This window comes from Fukomys damarensis, unplaced genomic scaffold, assembly GCF_012274545.1.
Source record: "Fukomys damarensis isolate Sample0158 unplaced genomic scaffold, DMR_v1.0_HiC HiC_scaffold_39, whole genome shotgun sequence".
Taxonomy (NCBI): Eukaryota; Metazoa; Chordata; class Mammalia; order Rodentia; family Bathyergidae; genus Fukomys; species Fukomys damarensis.
The window spans coordinates 19,737,081-19,758,604 of record NW_022900951.1 but is presented as its reverse complement, the minus strand read 5'-3'; the positions used below and the strand labels follow the sequence as shown (position 1 = coordinate 19,758,604).

Below are 21,524 nucleotides of genomic sequence, written 5' to 3'. Positions count from 1 at the left end.
AAGAATTTCGAACTGCAAACTTGTTTTTCAAACTGCAAACTTTTAAGAGTTGTTTTTAGTTTTTCTTCACAATGTACTTATCTTTTTCTTTTCTTTTAGTTGTAGGAAACTTTGGAAACTCCAGACAGTAAATCAGTATTTCTACAGAAAAATGTCAGAGAAGCAGACTGAATGTAGAAAACTGGCTTCCTTCTTCAGGAAAAACTATACTAGGCCTTTTTGTTATCTTGGGTGATGCCATACTGCAAGGGGACTAATCTGAAATCCTTTGACTTAGAGATAATGTACAAGTCTTAGAACACCTTGTTCTCATGTTGCTATTTATGTACATAATTAAAATCCAAAGGGAAAAAAACAAGGGTTGTCCTGTTTTCTTTACTGATATCACTGAGTGGCAGTTTTAAGTGTGGCAGGTACTGTGTGTGTGTGTGTGTGCGCGCGCGCACAAGCACGCATGCTGGGCATTGTGTGTATGTGCACTAAAGACAACTCTTACCTCTTATTAGGACAGTGGCAGCTGGCAGCCTGCAGTTTGAGCCCCACAACTTGGAGGAGAGTAGAAGAGAGGGGTCTGGAGCTAAGAGAAACCCAGTACCAGGATCAAACCCTGTAAGGAACGCGGTTTGCCTGCACTAATTAGAAGACGCACAAAAGAAAACAGTAACAGTGACCCTTGTCATTGCTGTCACCTCCCTGTTTGTACAGCTCTCCCAGTTCCTGAGTGCCGTCGAGACTCCTAGTGGAGCAGTGCCAGTAATCAGCGGTGGATGGTGGCACCGTGGCTGCCTGTGTGGCTCTGTGTGTGTGGCTCGTGACCTCCTCCTCCATGCTCCCTGCGTGTGCGCTTCGTGGAGTCCCGCTCCCAGGACCAGTAGGATGAGCAGGAACCTTGTTTGGCTTCCGAACCAGCCAAGAAGGATGGTAGGAGCACACGATGCAAAAGAGGATTGAGAATTTCCAAATTTCACTGGGCATGGTGGCAGTGTGCACTCGTAATCTCAGTACTATAGAGCTGAAACAGGAGGATCACCACCAGTTCAGGGCCAACCCCGGCATATAGTGAGTTCAAGGCCAGCCTGAACTACATAGCAAGACCCAGTCTCAAAAAAGAAAAAAATTTCAGATTTCAGTCAGATTGGAAACTAAGCCTTTGTTTTCATGTACTGTCTGTACTTCCTAATTGTTGACCTTCCAGAATCAATAGCAGTTGGGAAGACAGCAAGCACAAATGGACGTGCTCGGACTAATTTAAAATCAATATATTGAATAGTGCCAGCATCCATCATTAGTGGATTCATGAGCGGAAGCAACTTTATCCCTAGAATAACTGCCCTGGTCAAACCGAGTCTTTTATGCTGCAGTACCTTTGTGACTCGCACACATGGAGCCATGCCCAAATTATAATATCCGGTTACTATTTTAGGCTGTCTCCATGGGCTGGGCTTCTTGCTAAGTAGAGGTTCCTGGAGTCTTTCTGTTGGGATCGCACCAACTGCAGATGAGAATTAGCCTGCACTTCAGCACGCTTGGGGGATTATCAGTAGGGACTCAAGTGCCGCCTGACTATAAGGTGTTCCTTCAAGTGGCAACCCTGAAACATTGCTGAGAAACCTCTTAATGCCTTCACGGAGTGCTGAGGTTAGGTGTCCCAGAGCTGTCCCCTAGGAAAAAGCCCAGGATCTGTGTTCGTGTCACAGACTGCGTCTCAACCCACCCCATGTAGCAGACTCGCCAACTCCCAGCACAGGAATAGGGTTTTCAGGACTTGGCGGAGGGAGGCACAGGTGGGGATGCTTAGGCAGAGATAGGTTATAGGATGCGCTCAAGAGGGGAGTATGGGCGCTCAGAGAAATGAGACGCTTCGTGGCTTGGGATTGGGTCCGTTTATACTTTCCCTGTGGGGTGAAAAGCTAGGGATAAAAGTGCCCATCCATTCCCTCTCTCCTGGAAAGTTACCAGCCCGTCAGCTCCAGCTCCACCTGTTCACTCTTCATTGGCCCATGCACAGCTTTCTGGTGGGTCTGGTAGGGAGCAGGTGTGAATCTGGCCGAGGACTGTCAGCATGGGGCCGTCTCGGGCCACCGTGGCCAAGACCGGGAAGCTGCAATCTCACCAAGTATGATTTTGGTGATGATTTCCTTGTCTCCTCCCTATCTATTTCTTCTACCCTACCTCATTGGTAGAGCAGAGGATTAGCCCCCACCTCCCAAGCAGGACAACTCAGTTGCCCTTTGAATTCTTTTTCATCTATGGGTGGTGGCCCCAAAAATCTTTTCATGGTTGTTTGTATTTAGTGTCACCTTCTATATTTAGCATTTTTGATGTGCCTCCCTGTACTCTGAACTATAGGGTATATAAAATACACATATTTGGGGGCTAGGGTATAGCTCAGTGCTTGAAAATATCTAAGCCCTGAGTTTATTCTCTAGCACTAAAGAAAAAGAAGAAGGAAATTCTTATGTTTCTCTAATGCGAGGTGCCCTTTTCTTGTTTGTTTTGGTTTGGGGTTTTCTTTGAGACAAGGTCTCACTATGTAGTTCAGGCTGGCCTTGAACTCACTATGTAGCCCAGGCTGGCTTCAATTGAACTTGCGATATTCCTGCCACAGCCTCCCGAGTGCTAGGATTACAGGTGTGCACCATCACACCTAGCTTCAAAGTGCCATTTTATATCTTTCCTCCCTTGGCTTATTCCTCACCTCAGTACATTTATACTGTTTTTTTCTTACCCACAGTACTGTCTCCTTACCTCCCCATGTTTGATTCCATCCTCTCTGGTCCTTTCTCCTTGTGAGAGAACTGTGACTCTCCATCCTCTTTATCTGCAATTTAACAGCTCTGTTTGAGTAACTTCAGGGCCGTTGGAAGAAGTATTCTCTACCTTCTAGACTATTGTAAGCTCCCCTGAGAGATAAATGTAGTGTGGTTTGTTTTGTGATAATGGATTCCTAGAAAAGACTGCTTTGTCAGAAATCAGGATTTAAAAGCAATTGCTTTAATGGGAAAAAATAAAGGGATCGGGCACTAAAGAAGGCCTTGGTCAATTTTTGTCACCTTTATTGTGCCTTGGGACCAAAGCAGAGCAGTAGGTGTGTCGTAGAGCCCATGGCCAACTGCAGCCCCACATGGCGGGTCCTGGGCCACCAGCTCCAAAGCTTTCGTTCTGAGTTTGGTGTGGATCATGGCCCGGTGGCAGCCAGGGTGATACAATGCATTATCTTGGCACAGGAATCAGTGATGTTCTGTGCAGATAGCCTATGCAGTAGGCAAAATGCTGTGTTCACATACACACATGGAAAAATAGGACTTGCTCAAGGTTGGATAGCAAATTAATGAATTGGGCGTGGTGGTGCATATCTACAATCCCAGTGCTCTGGGAGGCTGAGGCAGGAGGACTGCAAGTTACAGCCCAGCCTGCACAACTTGGTGACTTAGTGAAACCCCCATCTCAAAAAAATAAATACATAAAGGACTAGGGATGTAGCTCAGTGCAACGGCCCTGGGGTTCAATCCCCAGTACTAAAAAAAAAAAAAAAAGTAATTAATGATAGTTAAAATTAGGTAATGCAGTGAGTATGACTGACTTTTATGGGTATGAAAATATAATTTAAAAACATTGATCGCAAGTGTAAGGACCCAAGTTCAATCCTTGGTACCAAAAGAAACAAAAAATGACAACAAAATAACACTGAATTCAGAGAAATAAATTCTGTGGTCATTAGATGATGGGCATCGTATTTAATGAGTAGTTTGTTCTCATCATTTGGGAAAGACCTGATGTTTAGAGAGTGCTTTTCTTCATGACCACTGTTATTCATGCCTATTGTATAAAGGGAATGATTTACTGTGCGTATGAAAGTTTTCACTTTTCAGTTCAATATTCGTACCCACTCTACATTCTGGGAGGATCCACGCTACATTTCTGGGACAAACCTGTCTTTCAAGGCTCGGTTTTTCACTAACAGTAGACATTTGAAGTAATGGTCTTGTTCACCCCTGCTTGGAAGAAACTTGCTTAAGGTTTGGATTCTCACCCTGGAAACCTCCTGTCTCTGTTCGAGTTCCAAGTCAGTGAATCCAGTGAGGTCAGACTCCAGATGCAGCAGAAGAGCAGACTTATTTATGTTTAGGAAATGATGGCCAAGGAGATTTCTGCTTGGAAGAAAAGTTTGTTTTTAAAAAGCAAACATTTAATTTCACATTTGGTTCACTTAGCAAGCCTGCATAAGTTGCCTTTATCTTTTTAATCAAACACAGAGCTTTGTTGCTGACTCCAAAGAGCAAAAGAATAGCCGAGGGAGTGATTTCTCTCTCTGCCCTCCCCCAGCCTGAGAAATAGCCTTCTCCAAGATGCATATAGTCTAGCCTGGCATGGTGACGCACACCTGTAATCCCAGCACTCAGGAGGCTGAGGCAGGAGGATTGCTGCAAGTTAGAAGTCAGCCTGAACTACATAGTGAGGCCTTGTTTCAAAAAACAAAAAGATGGGCTGGGGATTTAGCTCAGTGGTTCCAGCACCTGCCTCACAAGCACAAGGGCCTGAGTTTAATCCCTTGTACAAAAAAAAAAGTAAAAACCAAAAAACAAAAAGACAGGGGCTGGGGATTTAGCTCAGTGGTTCCAGCACCTGCCTCACAAGCACAAGGGCCTGAGTTTAATCCCTTGTACAAAAAAAAAAGTAAAAACCAAAAAACAAAAAGACAGGGGCTGGGGATTTAGCTCAGTGGTTCCACTTCCTACCTTGAAAGTGCAAAGTCCTGAGTTCGATCCCCAGTACCAAAAAAAGAAAAAAAAAGAAAAAACAAAAAATGTGAATAGTCCCATAGACAAATCCTGACTAGAGAGGAACACTCTATGAGACTCCTACTTCAATGGCAAAGTGGAAGATGGAAAATAGAAAGCAAAGATGAGAAAACCATGGGATTCAAAGACTGCTCTCCACACTCACAAGTAAACGCATAGTGAGTCCCTGAAATGCTTCAGTTTTATTAGGAGTGACCCCCAAATTTGTATAAGGTCAATAGGGTTATCTTAAATATGTTGTTCTCTGCAGGGAAAGCGTTAGTGTCCAACCATCTAGCTGGGCATAGTGGTGCACACCTGTAATCCCAGTATTCTGGAGGCTGAGGCAGGAGGATTACAAATTTGAGGCCAGCCTGGTCTACATGGCAAGATGCTGTCTGAAAAACAAAACAAAACAAAACAAAACAAAAAAATGATTTATCTGAAATATCTTTTCTAATTTATGAGGAAATGGACTCCAGGTAACAGTGGTGTCTGAATACATGCATTGCTCCTGACACCCCAGAAAGACAAGAGAAAATTGATTTTTTTTAATAGAAAAGCAAGGTCCTAACTGGGTGTGGTGGTGCACGCCTGTAATCCCAGCACTCAGGAGGCTGAGGTAGGAGGATCGCTGCGAGTTTGAGACCAGTCTGGACTACACAGTGAGTTCCAGGGCAGTCTCAACTACATAGTGAGACCCTGTCTCAAAAAATCAAAAACAAACAAACAAACAAACAAATAAATAAAATAAAAATAGCAAGGTCTTGCTATGTTGCTGAGGATGGCCTTCAATTTGCAATTCTGCCTCAGCCTCCCCAGTAGCTGGGACTACAGGCGTCTATTACTGTGCCTGCTAGGAAAGGGATTTTTATTTTGTTTTGTACGGAGGTTGGGTTTTGGGTTTTTTTTGGGGGGGGTTGTTTTGTTTTGAGACAGACTCTTACTATATAGCTCAGGCTGGCCTCAGACACACAACACTCTTCCTGCCTCAGCCTCCTGAATTCTGAGATCACAGGCATGCATCACCACACCCATCTAGGAAAAGAACTTTTAAAATGGCATTAGCACACAGGTGTGAGGAGCAGACAGAGCTTGATCAATGGGTACTGAGTTAGGGTTGAGAGAAGTCCCAGTGGGTATTGCATAGTAGAATGACTATAGATTACAGTTGTATACTGCATATTTCACAAAGCTAACAGAAAGGAATTTGACTTTTCACCATGAAGAGATGATAAATGTAAAGAAAGAAAAAATAATGCTTGAGGAGGTAGCTATGTTTGCCCCGATTTGAACATTATACAATTTTTATATCAATCCATCACGTGGTACCCCAAATACATGAACAGCTTTTATATTTTTATACATCAGCCAAAAGATGAATAGGCTGAGTGTAGCTCAGTGGTAGAGTATGTGCCAAGCATTTGAGTGTGTGCTCAGCACACACACACTCTCATTTTTAATGTTTTGTTTTGTTTTGAGACAGGGTCTTCCTTTGTAGTTCAGGCTGGTCTTCAACTCATTGTGCAGCAGGCTGATCTCAAACTCTCAGTGATCCTCCTGCCTCAGCCTCCTGAATGCTGGGATTATAGGTGTGAGCCACCACCAGTCTGGCCCAGTTTCTTGTTTTGTTTTGGTACCGGGGATCAAACTTGGGACCTTTTACTTGCGAGGCAGGTGGTAGAACCACTGAGCTAAATCCCTGGTCCCCCAGTTTTTAATTTAAGATTCAAAAGATGGCATTAGCACATAAAAGGATGAGGGGGGAGATAGCAGACTTGTTTTTTCTTTGTTAAAAATGTAGCAGAACTGCTTAATTTGTAAAGCTGTGCCCACATAACATTGATAGAAATAAAAATGAAAACATTTGGAAACAAACTCTAGAAAAAGTAAGGAAGTTAATATTAAAAGCTTCATATTTACTTTGTAAATTTTGGTGCTCTGTGCCTCTTCACTGGTGCCTCTTCTATAATGAAGCCATACAAGGCATTGCTCCCCATGTTTAATTTTCTTTTACTTATTTGGTTGAGCTTTTGTTGTTTTCTGTGTGCACATGTGGTGCTTGGGACTGGACCTAGGGCTCCCACATACAAGATAAGTGCTCTACCACTGAGCTATACCCAAGTGTTCCCCATTTTAAAAAGTTTTCAAAGGATATGATGTGTCTTTGTGTCAATGGCATTTTATTCGTCAGAGCTCTGATTCATTTGTCAAGAATGCAGCTGTTAAAAACAATACTGCTAGGGGCTGGGGATTTACCTCAGTGGTGCCGCCTCACAAGTGCAAGGACTGGAGTTCGATCTCTGGTACAACAACAACAAAAAAAACAACACTGCTCATGAGGGAGGCCAGGTCCCGTTAGGGGCGTGTTTCCTGGGAGTAGAAATTGTGTGATTTTATGCAGAAACCTGTAGTGTATTGCTAGCCTTGCCAAGGCTCTTCAGAACCAGGAGTGGGGTGGTTCACATACATTGCCTCATATACAGCATTGCCTCCTGTGTGTGCAGGTGAATAATAACATGTGTGTCCTTTCCACATCTCCTCCCTGTTTTGTCAAGCTCCCCTTCACTTTGTCTTCCTGGCTCTGTGTGGTTCTACTAACCTAAAGATCCTAACTTACAACTAACAGACTTTTGGTGCCATTGCTGTTGCATGATATCTCTTTTCTCTGTGGGACACCTCCTACTCTTACTTTTTCATGGGCAGGATTTGAGATCTAGGAGATTGTACCCTTTCAAAACCTACTTTTTGCCAGGTGTGGTGGTGCACCCCTATAATACTAGCACTCCAGAGGCTGTTGCAGGAGGATCACTGCAAATGTGAGGCTAGTCTGGGATATGTAGTGAGTTCAAGCCCAGCCTGAACTATATCGCAGGACCCTATCTCAAAAAACAAAACAAAAAGTTCCTACTTTTCTTTTTTTTTCTTTTCCTTCCTTTTCTTCTTCCATTTCCCTCTCTTCTCCTTTTCCTTGTCCTCCTCCTCCTTCTTTTCTCCCCCCTTCTCTATTTCTCCTTTTCCTTCTCTCTCCTTCTTCCCTCTCCCCCTCTCTAATCCATGGGACGGCTCACGCTAGACAAGGACTGTATCACTGAGCTATAACCCCAGTTCTCAAAATCTTTTAAATTTATTTGTACAGTAAAATCCTTGATTTACAAATGAGTTCCATTCCAGGAGAGTTGTATCTGAAAAAGTGAATCTGTTATGGCTTGTGTCTTGGTGTCCCCCCAAAGCCTCATGCAGTCATATCATAGGTGGAGCTTTTTCTGGAATTGATTTATGGTGCAGGTTTAGGTTCAAAGGCACTAGAATTGAGGGTGTGAGTGCTACCTAAGTAAAAAAAAATGAGAGAGGGGGAGAGAGAGAAAGAGGGAGAGGTGCTAGTTGAGATCCTGCTTGTTTTGCTTTAATTAATGGGGTTGTTTAATTAATGTAATATCAAGTTGCATAATAAGGTATGCCATTGTCTTTTAAATATCTCTTAGTAGCTTAATCATACCACTGGACACTATTTACTGGAGTAATACACTTAATTTTGTTTTGTTTCTTGAGATAGGTCTCACTATGTTGCTCAGGCTGGTGTTGAATTCCTAGGCTCAAGCAATCCTCCTGCCTCATCTTCCCGAGTATCTGGGACTATTGGCACCCGCCCCCAGCTTGGCTTTAAATTTTCAAATTCCTGGAAAAAACATCAGCTCTGTGAAATGATTACTAATTCAGGATGTCACCCAGACTTTTTAGTTTTTTTTTGAGACAGGGTCTCACTATGTAGCCCAGGCTGGCCTTGAACTCACTATGTAGCCCCCGCTAGCCTTGGACTTGTGATGATCTTCCTGCCTCAGCCTCCCAAAAGCCAAACTAACTTTGAGTGTTTTTTAAAATCTAATGTCTGCTGGGCGTGGTGGTGCACGCCTGTAATCCCAGCACTCGGGGAGCTGAGGCAGGAGGATCGCTGTGAGTTGGAGACCAGCCTGGGCTACATAGTGAGTTCCAGGTCAGTCTCAACTACATAGTGAGACCCTGTCTCAAAAAACAAAAAATAAATAAATAAATGAAATAAATAAAATCTAATGTCTGAGCTTTTGTGAGCGGTATGGCCAGGGCTGGCCCTTGGGAAACTATGCCCCTAGTGCCCAGGCCCATGCCCAGCTGTGCCAGCTCACAGGGATGACCGCTATGTTAATACCTGGGTCTACTGGGCATGTGGACTTAGACAGGCATCACCGATACATGTCGGGCCCCAGTACAGTTTCGTTCTAGCTTGCCTTCCTGGGAAAGCCTGCCCATGGGCTGCTGCAGAAGGAACAGTTTCAGCATCCCTTCCAGGCTGAGAAGCCCAGGTCTTCCCCTCTGCTGGTCCTAATCTGCACCCTGCTGTGACAACCAGCCGCTGAGTCCCTTGGAGACCTTTTGAGAATCTTAGGAGCACCCATATCCCCAGAGGGCCTTTGCTTATTTATGTTATGTCATCTTCCCTGCCTGCTTTACAGGGAAAATATACATAAAAGGACCATTATATTTACATTAAATATTTCCAAGTCACAAGACGTTTAAAATCAGTTTTGATTCTTCCTTGAGCAAAGAGAAAGGTTTTTGAAAGCCACGGAAGGCTCTGCATTCCCACTTACAGACCAAATTAGATTGGGTTTTGGGGCTTTTTGCCTGTCACAGTGGAGCCTTTCTTCCTCCCTCACATATGAGGCCAGTGGCTTGGGCTGGCTCGTCATCGCTGTGCCCCATTCAGAACCTGGGCCTTGTGAAAGCGCACGTCTGTCCTGCACAGAGCACTGGCTCTTTGCAAATATTGTTCCCCTCTGGAGCAGAATGCTAAAGAGCAGCAGTGCACATTTCCTCTTAACAATGGGTTGTTTGCTTTTGGATGGTGCCATAAACATCCCCCTGGGAAAACACTTGCCAAGAGGTAGAACTTTTAGAGGCTTTGGGACCACATACCTGAATGGCATAGCTAAAACTTGAAGCCTCTCAGAAAACAGCACAGGGGTAAACCTTGGTAATGGGGTGATTCCGGACCTGGGTTAGGTAGTGGTTTCTTAGATACAACACCAAAAATACAACTGACAAAGTAGATGGATTGGATCACTCCAAAGTTTCAGAATTTTTGTGCCATCATTCTCAGTTGTCAAACCTGGGTACAGTGGTGCACACTTGTAATTGATGCTACTCAGGAGGGTGAGGCAGGAAGATCACCATGAGTTCAAGGCCAGCCTGAACTACATAGTGAGACCCCGTCTCAAACAAAATGAAACAAAATAAAAGAATTCATGGAATGGGGGGGGGCTGCAAGTCATTTATCTGATAAGATGTGTATCCAGAATATAAAGAACTTTACAGCTCAACATTTAGGAAAGTTAAAACCAGGCAAATGATATGAAAAGACATTTTTCAAAAGATGCACACATGAGCAGTGAGCACATGAGGTGTGAAAAAAGAAAGAGAAAATAAGAAAGAACTCAGGGCTGGGGATTTAGCTCAGCCACCTGCCTCACAAGTGCAAGGTCCTGACTTCAATCCCCGGTAACAAAAAAAAAAAAAAAGTAAGGTGTGCATCATCCTTAGTCATCAGGGAAATACGCATGAAAGGCACTGTGAGAACAGCTAAAATAAAGAACAACTGTTGACGAGTATGTGGAGAAAACAGCCTGGCAGTTCCTCAAATGTCAAGCCAGCATCATGTGACTCAGCACTTCCAACTTCGGGTCCATCCTGGAAGGAACAGAGACACATCTACACTCACACTTGTCTACAAGTGTTCATAACAGCATTGTTTCCAACAGCCACATAGCAGAAACAAGCAGATGTCTGTCTGCTGATGCTGGAGGGCACAGAATGATGGGAGTGATCAAGGCACTGATTGATGCCACATTAGTGACACTGACATCATGCTGTGCTAAGTGAAAGAACCTTATATTGGGGGGGGTAATTGTTGGGGCGGGGGTGTGGTGTGGGCATTGAACCCAGAGCCTTCATACTATGTTGTATCCTAGCCCTTTTTCAATTTTGAAACAGGGTCTTGCTGAGTTGGCCAGACTGGCCTTGAACTTGTGATCCTCCTGCCTCAGCCTCCCAAGTAACTGGGATTACAGGCATGCGCCACCTCGCCCACCGATAGCATACATCCTGTGATCCCATTTATTTGGAATGTCCAGAATAGGCAAAGTCATAGACACAGAAAGTAGGTCAGTCAGGCCCGCATGGATGCGGTCAACACAATATGCACTTTGGTCACATCTACGAGACAGGCTTTGAAGCGGCACCTTCAGTGGTGTCCGGACACCTGGGGGCTGTAGTCAAGCTGCTGTAGGAACTCACCACAAGGAGGGTGGGGAGTGACTTCTGCTGGGATTGCTTCTGGGGGTGATGGTTGTATGCTTCTGAATATATTGAAAACAATTAGCAAGGTGCGGTGGTGCACACCTCTAATCCTGGCACTCGGGAGGCTGGATCACAAGTTCAAGGCCAACCTGAACTACATAGCAAGACCTATCCCCCCAAAAAAAAGAGAGAGAGAAAGAAAGAAAATGATTGCGTTGTACACTTTCAATGGGGGAATTGTGTGATATGTGAATTATATCTCATAAAGATGTTTTTTATTATTATTTTATTATTTTAGAATCTCACTGAGTATTTCAGGCTGGTTTAGGACTTACTGTGTAGCCCAGGCTGGCCTCAAATTTGTGGCGATCCTCCTGCCTCTGCTTCCCGAGTGCTGTGGTGGCGTGTGCCACCACACCTGACAAAGATGTTTTTAAAAGACTGCATTGAACTGGGGTGTAGCTCAGTGGTATAGCATGTGCCCAGTATGATCAAGGTCCCCCATAGGTTCAGATCCCAGAAAGTGTGTGTATTTGTAGGTCCATATTCATAGCAGTGCTGCTCATAATGGCCACGAGGAATCAACCTGTAAGTCCACTGTCGGATGGATGGGAAACCTGGAGTACGTACAAAATAGAACATTCACTCAAACAGGAAGGGAGTCGTGTCACAACCTGGATGAGCTGTGGGGACACTATGCTAAGTGAAATCAATCAGCCATGTGAAGGCAAATTCTGCCAGATTCCACCAATATGAGGTATCTAAAGTAGTCCAGTTCAGCTCGGAGTGGTGATGCACACCTATGATCTCAGCACTCAGGAGGCTGAGGCAGGAATGTTACAGGAAATAATACCAGAGATGATATATGAAGTATATATCTCCCAGCCTGTTAGCTGTGTGATATGCTGAGTTCTTGTTCTCTAAAAATCAAGGAATGAATTCTAGGCACAAAGGAGGTTAAGAGTACGAAGATATTGAGCTTGGAGTGTACCTCAGTGACATGGCGCCTGCCTGGCCAAACGCAAGGTCTTCAGTTCGATCCCCAATACTGTACAAAATAAAAGTAGGAAGATATTTATTGATAGGAAAGCTCCTGAGGGGCAGGAGGGGTCCCCACTTTACAGAGCAGTCTTATAGAGTGAAACCCGCATGGGTACAACGTGAGCCACAGCCGTGAACATCCAGTAAGGTTACAAGTGTAGTCACTTAGGTAAGGGTGGTCCCATTGGGAAGCAAGTCACACAGTAAGCATGGAGGGAAGAATAAGGGTTCTCCCAGGAGGCGGTGGGTCCAGAGGTCTCTGGCCACTTCCAGCACGGTCAATGCCTATCCATACTTCACTAAGCCCAGTTCTTTGAAGAAGTATGTGGGTCTGGTCATCTTGTCTCCATCTTGAGGCCTGGTTTTCAGCAGTGTGTCTCCAGTCTCCACTGTGCTATGTTTCACCTTTGTCCTGGCCTTCTTGAGGACCTAGCCCTATCTGACTGGCTATAATATTTCTACCTAACTCATCTGTCTATAATAGGATTGCTGTGAGTTTGAGGCCAGCCTGGACTTCATAGTGAGTTTAAAGCCCACCTGAACCAAATAGGGAGAGCCTGTCTCAAAAAATAAACAAATAAAATTAAAATGAAGGATTTCCTCAAAGTACAAGTACAGTGGTACCTTGGTTCATGAATACTTTTGTTTTCAAACAGTTTAGTTCACAAGCAGAATCACTTGAGAAACTTTTGTTTTTCTTTGCGAGCTCTGTAATGAACATGACCACAACCATCTTTTCCACACAAACACAAATGTGGCCATCTTTCCAGAATCATAGAATGAATTGTTTGTGAACCAGGGTCCTGCTGTTTAATCAAAATATCCTTTTAAGAGTTCAGGTGATAGTGGCTCAGTTGTTTGTCTCTTTGTAGTGTATTTAATTTCATTAACTTGAGGCTGGGATTTAGCTCAGTGGTACCGTGTCTGCCTTGCAAGTGTAAGGTTCTAAGTTTGATCCCCAGTAGTGAAAAAAAAATTAAAATCAACTTATTTCTACAGAGCTGATAATATACAGGATGAATCTGACAGGATAAAAATTTGAAGTAGAGTTGGATTTTTTTCCTAGTTCATTAAGACAGCTGCTAAAAGCAACTAAAGAATCTAGTATTTCTTTTTTTTTTTGTTTTCTTTGAGACAGGGTCTCACTATGTAGCCCAGGCTGGCCTTGAACTCACGATGATCCTTCTGCCTACCTTTTTTTTTTCTTTGAGACAGTATTTCGAGCTTGCAATCTTCTTGCCTCAGCCTCCCAGGTGACAAGACTACTGGCATGTGACACCATGTGGACAAAACTAGTCTTAAATAATAGAAAAGTGACTGCCAGGCCCTTCTCTGAGTTTAGGGGGCAGCAAAGGGTCATCTTCAGAGACACCTCCCATGAGGTGTCTGACAGTGCACTCCAATGCATTCTGGGACTATCTGGCCTGTTCAGACTGACTGGTGAACAGGAAATACTCAGCCCCTTGGCCATTCCACTTCCTCTTTCCTCTCAGAGCATCAATTGCTACTTTGGCCCAGTAGGCAGATCACCCAGAGAGAGGACTGATGAGGCTGATGGACCCAGGTGCCCTGGTCCCTGAACCCTCTGGGCACATTGGGTGTCTCCACCTGGAAAGGGCAGAGGCCAGAGAGGCTGCCAACACCCTCCAATGCACAGGGCAGTGCCACAGCATTCTGTGGCCCTGCACATGCTGCAGGAGTCACCAGTACAGGGCAGCTCTGGGCCTCTGTGAGCCTGGCTGCTGTCACCCTTGGCCTAAGCCTGCCCTTGGTTGGGGTTCTGACCACCTGCTGAAGGAAGCTTACACTAGATCCTCGAGTCATGACTGGCCTGACATACAAACAACTTGGGTTATGATCAGAAGTTTTAACTTACAAAGCCTTGACTTACGACCCGAATGCCGGCTACTTGTGCTTCCAGATGGTCTCAGATACAGATTTAACCCTTAAATAGTTCTGGAAGGAATATTACCACATCTTTTGCTGTGTGGGGTTTAGAAATCCTGGGCCAATGTCTCTAACAACACTGAGATCTGCCTGTACAGGAGAGAGACTTTGAAGGCTGTGTAGAGGAGCCTGAGCCTTCAGTTTACAAACTTGACTTACAAATACCCTTTGTGAATGAATTGAGTTTATAAATCAAGGGTCCACTGTACTTATTTGCTGCACCTTTGCTCTCTATCTTCTTTCTTGCATCTACACTGAAGCTTCCTGCATGACATAACTGATGAGTAACAAGAATTCCCAAAGTCTGCAAAGATAAGAGCTGGGGATTTAGCTCAGCGGTTCTGCTGCCTACCTCGCAAGCACCAGGACCTGAGTTCAATTCCTGGTACCAAAGAAAAGAAAAAAGATATGAAAGATAAGGGTCCTCTTTCTTCCTCACTCTTATGTCCCCAGCTCCTTGCACAGTGCTTGAAATCTAGTGATGTACAGGGCATTCCAGCTTTTGTTTCCCTCTCAGAGTTGAAGCTTCTGGTTCCTGCTTTCTTTTTCCTCCCCCTCACCCCCAGGGTTGAGGGAAGTCTCTGGAGCATTGCAGTCTTATAGTCTGAGGAGTAGAGAAGATGAAAGACTCATGGTAAATGAAAAAGCTAAATGTGGAAGGGTAAGGTCAAGGAGTCTATGTATGTCTAACCATCATATATGTATATCCCAGGAACACTCTGCCACTGAGCTACATCCCCAGCTTTTTTTATTTTTCATTTTGAGACAGGATCTTGCTAAGTTCCCCAGGCTGGCTTTGAACTTGAGATCTTCCTGCTTCAGCCTCCTAGTAGCTGAGATTACAGGCATGTGCCACTATCTCCGATGTCTCAGTTGCTTTCTCGTTGCTGGGAATTTATACCTGACACCCACAACTTAAGAAAGGAGAGGTCTCTTTTGGCCCACAGACTGTAGAAGTTTCAGTCCATAGTCAGCTGACTTTAAGGCAGCTTGGCATGGAAGAGGGGCATGGCCAAAGAGAAACAGTCCACGGCATGGTAGGCAAGAGGCAGAGAGGGACCAAGGGAGGAGTGTGATAGAACAACTTGGAACGCCCAGCTGAACTGAGTCAGCATGGTTCTGAGCATGGAAGACCCACCTGAGGATTATTGCTAACAGCATGAAAAGAGAACTAGAGGGGAAGATTGTATGCTGTTGACTTTCCTGGAGAAGCTTGCCACAGACGGTTTTCCTGATACGAACTCGGCTGTTCTCATTGTTGGAGGAGCTGGGGTCCTCACTGTCGCTGGGAATGGCTGCTGTTTTCTTCAGAGGAGCTCTGACCTTTGCCTTGAATGTCACTTCCTGGTACCTTCCTGGTACCAGTGCAGATCCTTCAGCCTGGTGGCACAGACCTTTCATCCTGCTGATGCAGACTTTCGAGCTTCTGCCATCAGGCCCATCCTGATGTAGACCCTTGATACGGACTTGGATGAGACATTGCTGTGGGCTCTAGGCCTCTAGCTGGACTCATGTAGGACATTGCCTTGGGCTTTAGGCCTTTGGCTAGACTCATGGGGGACATTGCTGTGGGATTGAGGCCTTCAGCTGGATTCTTAAGGTCTTTAGAGTATGGACAGATCTCTTGTACTCATCTGCACTTGAGTTTTTGGGTGAATATTATAAAATCCTATAAATTGTGTGTCTTGTATTAAATCTATTCCATTGAAAACCCTGACTAAAAGGAAGGAGACATACCCTTCCAGGCCACATCCCCAGTGATCCACCTCCTTCAACCAGGCTTCACCTCCCAGTATCACATTTAGCTATAAACCCATCAGTGAACTAATCCACTGATGAGAATCTGCATGAGCAGGGGCCAGGTATTTAGCTCAGTGGTGCTGCCATCTGCCTTGCAAGTGCAAGGTCCTGAGTTTGATCCCCAGTACCAAAAAAACAAACAAAAGAAACGAGAATCTGCATGATCCAGTCACCTCCCACCTGTGAGCACATGAGGCTTCAGGGGAACATCTAGACACAAATTATAATATCCTGGCTCAACATTTTTGAATGAGAAGAAAACAAACAATGATTTATCATGTGGATGCAGGGGAAGGTAATGTGCTCCTATTCATAACACTGTGATGAAGACACTAAAGCCTGGAACAGTGAAGCCCCATACTTGAGGCTGCAGAGCAGGGGACAGAGTTGAGAGTAAATGAAGGGCTGGCGAGACTTCTGGGAAAATGGCAAAGTGGTAAACAGAGAAACAGCCTCTCCAAGATTTGGTGTCCAGATGCTGGAATACAGCAATGTCTGGATGAGAAAAAGGAAGAAAGTGGGTCCCTGGAACCCACCAAGAATCTAAAGTGAGAATTGAAGCCCGCATGGAGAGGGAAGAGGAGCTGTGGTTAGTGTGCTTGCCTGGAATGTGCAAGGTCCCCAGTTCAATCCCCAGCTCAGGAAAAAAACTCACAGGGAGAGGGAAAAGAGACACTTCAACAACAACAAAAAGGTGGCAAGTGGCACATTGTTCCTGAGCTCTGACTCACAGTGTAGGAAGGACAGCTCCAACCTGCAGACACACAGTGATTACTGGTGACCCCAGAGGCCTACACAGAAAAACACACCAGTGGAATAGAACAGTGGACACAATAGGCTTCAGTGGCTTGTGAATTATTTGGATTCAGACACCCCCAAGAAGAGAGTGATTGGCCAGTAGCCATTTTGGAGAGGGGCCAACTGAGCTCATAGTCAGAGCAGGTACCAGCTGGCTCCACCAGTGATTCCCAGTGTCAGAGTGAGGCAAAACTGAGATGAAGTCAGCAGCAGACAAAGGAGCCAAGTTCAAGCTGGCAGGGAGATGAATTCAAGCCATTAGGAGGCACACACAGTGTTACAGGATGAACAAATTGGGTTCTAGCCTCACAGCCAGAAATCAGCCTGAACTTCAGTGGAACAAAAGATTCAGGGTAACTGGAATTATCCACTACCCCACCATAAATCTATGACTGACTTTTTGGGATTAATCAACATAGAAGTGGATTCTGTCTGCCCACTTTGTCTACCAGTGACAGCAGAGACACACCTTGAAGTGGACATTATTTTCTTTTTTTTTCTTCCCTTGTTTTGGTTTTGTGTTTTCTTCTTTTCTTGATTGTTCCTGTTTTCATATGAGTATGAACATTGTTTCTAGCTTTGTTGTTATTCTGTTCTGCTCTTGTTTTTATTTCTTCCTTCTCTTTTTCCTGTCTTTTGCACCACTTTCCCAAAGGTTGTGTAATCTTCTTTTGTCCTCCAGCTTTGCTCCTAATCTATTCATCTTTTTCTATTTCTCTGCATTTTCCATCTAATCTTTAAAAAATTTTCTCCCTGAGGGTAAAGTTGCCACACTGAGGGTATATTTACTGTATATAGTTTTCTGGTATGTTTTAGATTTTGTTATATAACCATAAATCTAATTCATATGGTTAAAGGTGGAAATTAATAGTTACCACAGTTTGTCATTTTCTAGACTGTGTTTGATGGTATTGTTATTGCTGATTGTACCACTTTCACCAAGGTGGCATAATTGTTCTAATCAGTTGTTCTTCCTGGTATGCCAAGATTGAGATTGACTCAGGGTCATAAACAATACTATCTAGGCCATTGCCAAAGAACCAGGGGCTAGGCCAAATAGGCAACTTCTCATCCCCAATAAATTAAAGAGGTAGAATCTTGCAACAGACTCAAAACCGCAAAGGCAGCTACACCTGGAAAAGATCTCTGAGAAGCAGTCATTTCCTAAGAATTCTAAATACTGGTGATAAGCTACCTGCCATAAGCAATTTACAAGCATCAACCCAGGAATAAAACTAAAAAGGAAGAAGAGAAAATGAGAAGACACTTAAGCAAGATGCAACCCCAGATTTCCAACTTGCCAAAGGTAAAACCAGAGGGCAATGAGCTGGGCAAATTTGAAAGCTGACCCCTGGACTCTCTGAAGTGGTAACAGCAAAAGTAACAAGGCAGATGCATAAAGCTCTAGAAAACATCTAATCAAAAATACTCTCTCAGATAAGTACAAAGATGGTGACCATAATGAAAGACATGGACAGTGACTCTAGAACAGATAAAGATAAAAAAAAAATAGAGGAGCTTAGGAAAATGAGGGAAACAATGAATGTCCAACATAGGAATGAAATGGATTACATGAAACAGATTCAAACATATCCAGGAGATTAAAAATTCCATTGAAAGTATATACAGCAGAATGAGTCAATGTGAGGACAGAATATCAGATACAGAAGGTAGGATTGAAATTAGCGATCATGAAAAGAAAGATTTCTAAAAAATAGCAAGGGACCATGAAAAAAAATCAGTCAGTGGCTAGATAATACAAAGAAGAATAACTAACATTGATTGGAATCAAGAAAAAAACAGGACATAAATAAAAGCACAAAAGACATAAAAATCCTCTTCACAGAAGTAATGTCAGGAAACTTCCTAAGCACGGAAAAAGAATTTGACACGCAGATAAGTGAGACTTATAGAACTCCAATTAACCATGACAAAAAAAAACAAAAACAAAAAACCCCAACACTAAGGCATATAATAGTCAAAATTCCAGAAATTCAATACAAGAACAGAAAATAAATAAATCACCTATAAAGGAAAGCCCATCAGAATCACAGCAGACTTAGGCCGGGTATCATGGCAAAAGCCTATAATCCCAGCACTCGGGAGGCTGAGGCAGGAGGATTGTGAGTTAAAGGCCGGGCTGGGCTACACAGTGAATTTAACACCAGACTGAACTACATAGCAAAACACTATCTCAAAAAAAAAGGTGGGGGGGAAGCAATACCCAACAATATACTGCATGCAAGGAACACATTTAATTCAAAAAGAAATTCATAAACTGAGAGTCAAATGATAGAAAACAGTACTTCATGTGACAGGACAGGAACCTGGCTGTTACCAAGAAATCAACCAATAACAAATGTTGGGGGAGGGCCTGGAGGGAAAAAGGACCACTTCTCCACTGTTGGTGGGAGTGTAGATTGGTGCAACCACTGTGGAAATCAGTGTGGAGATTCCTCAAAAAACTAAAACAGAGGTTCCATTCAACCCAACTATTCCCCTTGCCGTCTTCATGAAAGAATTAAAAAGTATCATACCACAGTGATACATGCACGCCTATGTTTATAGTAGCAGTTTTTATTTTTTATTTTATTTTTTGGTTTTTTGAGACAGGGTCTCACTGTGCAGTTGGGACTGACCTGGAACTCACTATGTAGCCCAGGCTGGTCTTGAACTCACAGTGATCCTCCTGCTTCAGCCTCCCAAGCGCTGGGATTGTAGGCATGCACCACCATGCCCAGCTAGTGGCAGTTTTAATACTTAAATCTTGGAAGAGCCCAAATGCCCATCAACTAATGAATGGATAAAGAAGATGTGGGTTTTTTAATGCAATAGAGTACTACTCAGCCATAAAGAAGAATAAACTAGAGACATGTCTAGGTAAATCGATGCACCTTGATACTATACTTTTAAGTGAAATAAATTGGACACATGTGTTTAAAAATCTCATGGTTTCAGGCTGGGGATTTAGCTCAGTGGTTCTGCCGCCTGCCTTGCAAATGCAAGGTCCAGAGTTCGATCCCCGGTACAAGAAAAAAAAAAAATCTCATGGTTTCTCTGGTGTGAGAAATTGAAAGTGTAAATAAGGACCAAAATGTATAATAGATGTCGGGAAATGGTATGAAAATGTTCAAATGAGAAGAGGAATAAGGGAGAGGGAGAGGGAAAGGAAAGAAGGGACAAGAAAACAAAAGGGAATACAAGAAAAAAATGGAAACAGCTTTTGTAAATTAGGATAGGAAGGGGGTCAATGGAAAGGTAGGGGAATGGAGAAAAGGAAGAAGCAAGATATATCATGTATAGGGACAAATTCCCTATGATTAATGTGATCAGTATGTCTATTTATTTATTGTTGGTACAGGGGATCGAACTCAGGATCTTGAGCTTGCGAGGCAGGCGGCAGCACCACTGAGCTAAAAAATCCCTGGTCCATCAGTATCAGTATGTATATTTAAAATGTACCAATAAAAAGATGTCAAGACGATATAAAATATTTTAAATAGAAAAAATGAAGGTCTTGCAGTTTCTTCCAAAGAGCCAGCTTGCTTGTTCTTCCCCTGTTGCCAGATCCTTTGGGGAGGCCAGATAAGATGGACCCTGCCCTCCAAAGAGTGTCTGATCTGGTTCAGGGTAGATGGAGGTAGGCACACAAAACAGTGCCTTAAAATCATGACAGGTGTGACTTCTTCATAGCTTGAAGGCACAAGTGTCACTTTCCTGTAATCAAGCTTATTGTACAAACAGCTCAAACCAAATTAGTAAGTATTGTGCTTACTTTCAGCAGTCCAAGATATATTTTTCTTAAGCTGATTTTTTTAAATGGTCTTGCTATGTATAGTAGTTCAAAGTGGCCTTGAACTCACTATGTAGCCCAGGCTTGTCTTGAACTCACAGCAATCCTCCTGCCTCAGCCTCCAGAGTGCTGAGATTATAGGTTTGCACCACCACACCTAGAAAAATGTAAAATCCTCAGGGTTTGTTAGATCTGAGTGCACCAGTTGTAAATGAAAGATAGCCGTGTGGTCATAGCCACTTGTTTACCTTTGAACATCTGTCATTGTAAGGGCTGATGGAGAGGTGGCCCAAGTTCACTGTGCTGGCTTTGTGGCTGTGACAATAACTGAGACAAACAGCTTCAAAGGAGAAATAACTGATTCCAGCTCGTGGTTTCAGACGTTTCAGTCCATGGTTATTTGGTTGAATCATTTTGGGCCTCTGGTAAGGAAGAACATCATGGCAGAGAATGTGTGATGGAAGAAAGCTTCAAGTTGCTTGCTCACCTCATGATTACTAGAAAGAGAGAGACAGACAGAGAGAGAGAGAGAGAGAGAGAGAGAGAGAGAGAGAAGCTGGGGACAAAATATCCCTTTGAGAGCATGCACAGAGCAATTACTTTGTCCATCTAGGCCGTGCCATTTCCCAATAATCCCTTCAGCTCAGAGGCGCTAACTGGTGGAACCACTCGAGACCAGCGCCCTGCTGACCCAGTAACCTCCCCAAGGTCCTACCTCTGAACACTGCTACAATGGAGTCCCAACTGTCAACCCTTGACCTCTGGGGGACATTCAGGATGCAAACAGGAGGGGTGACAGTCTTTGTGCTCCTGGAGCTGGTGAGTACTCATGGGCCTAGCCATTATCCCCGAGATCCCAGTGCATGTCCAGTGGCTCCAGCCTCAGGCACTGCTGCTCTTCCTGGGACCCAAATGGCCACAGCAGTATTTCCGATTCTGCACGTTCTTGGAGAATCTTGACAGCCCTCTCACCAAAAGATGGGGTCTAATTCTCCTCCCTTTGTATGCAGGATGATTTTAGTGACTTCCTC

General features: G+C 43.9%; 1 protein-coding gene across 4 annotated transcripts in view; it reads left to right on the top strand.

Annotated features, from left to right (window-relative positions):
* Positions 1-21,421, top strand: part of Apoo (apolipoprotein O) — a 107,317-nt gene extending 85,896 nt beyond the window's left edge. For 2 of the 4 annotated variants that reach the window (XM_010607151.3, XM_010607150.3), the window contains one exon: positions 100-207. In XM_010607151.3, coding sequence (XP_010605453.1) covers positions 100-105 — 6 coding nt within the window. In that variant the 3' untranslated portion in view covers positions 106-207. Of the gene's footprint in view, positions 1-99; positions 208-506; positions 610-705; positions 1,071-21,106 lie in introns of those variants that run through there. The other 2 variants (XR_776931.3, XR_776930.3) reach the window with 2 other exon arrangements.
* The last annotated feature ends 103 nt before the right edge of the window (positions 21,422-21,524 follow it).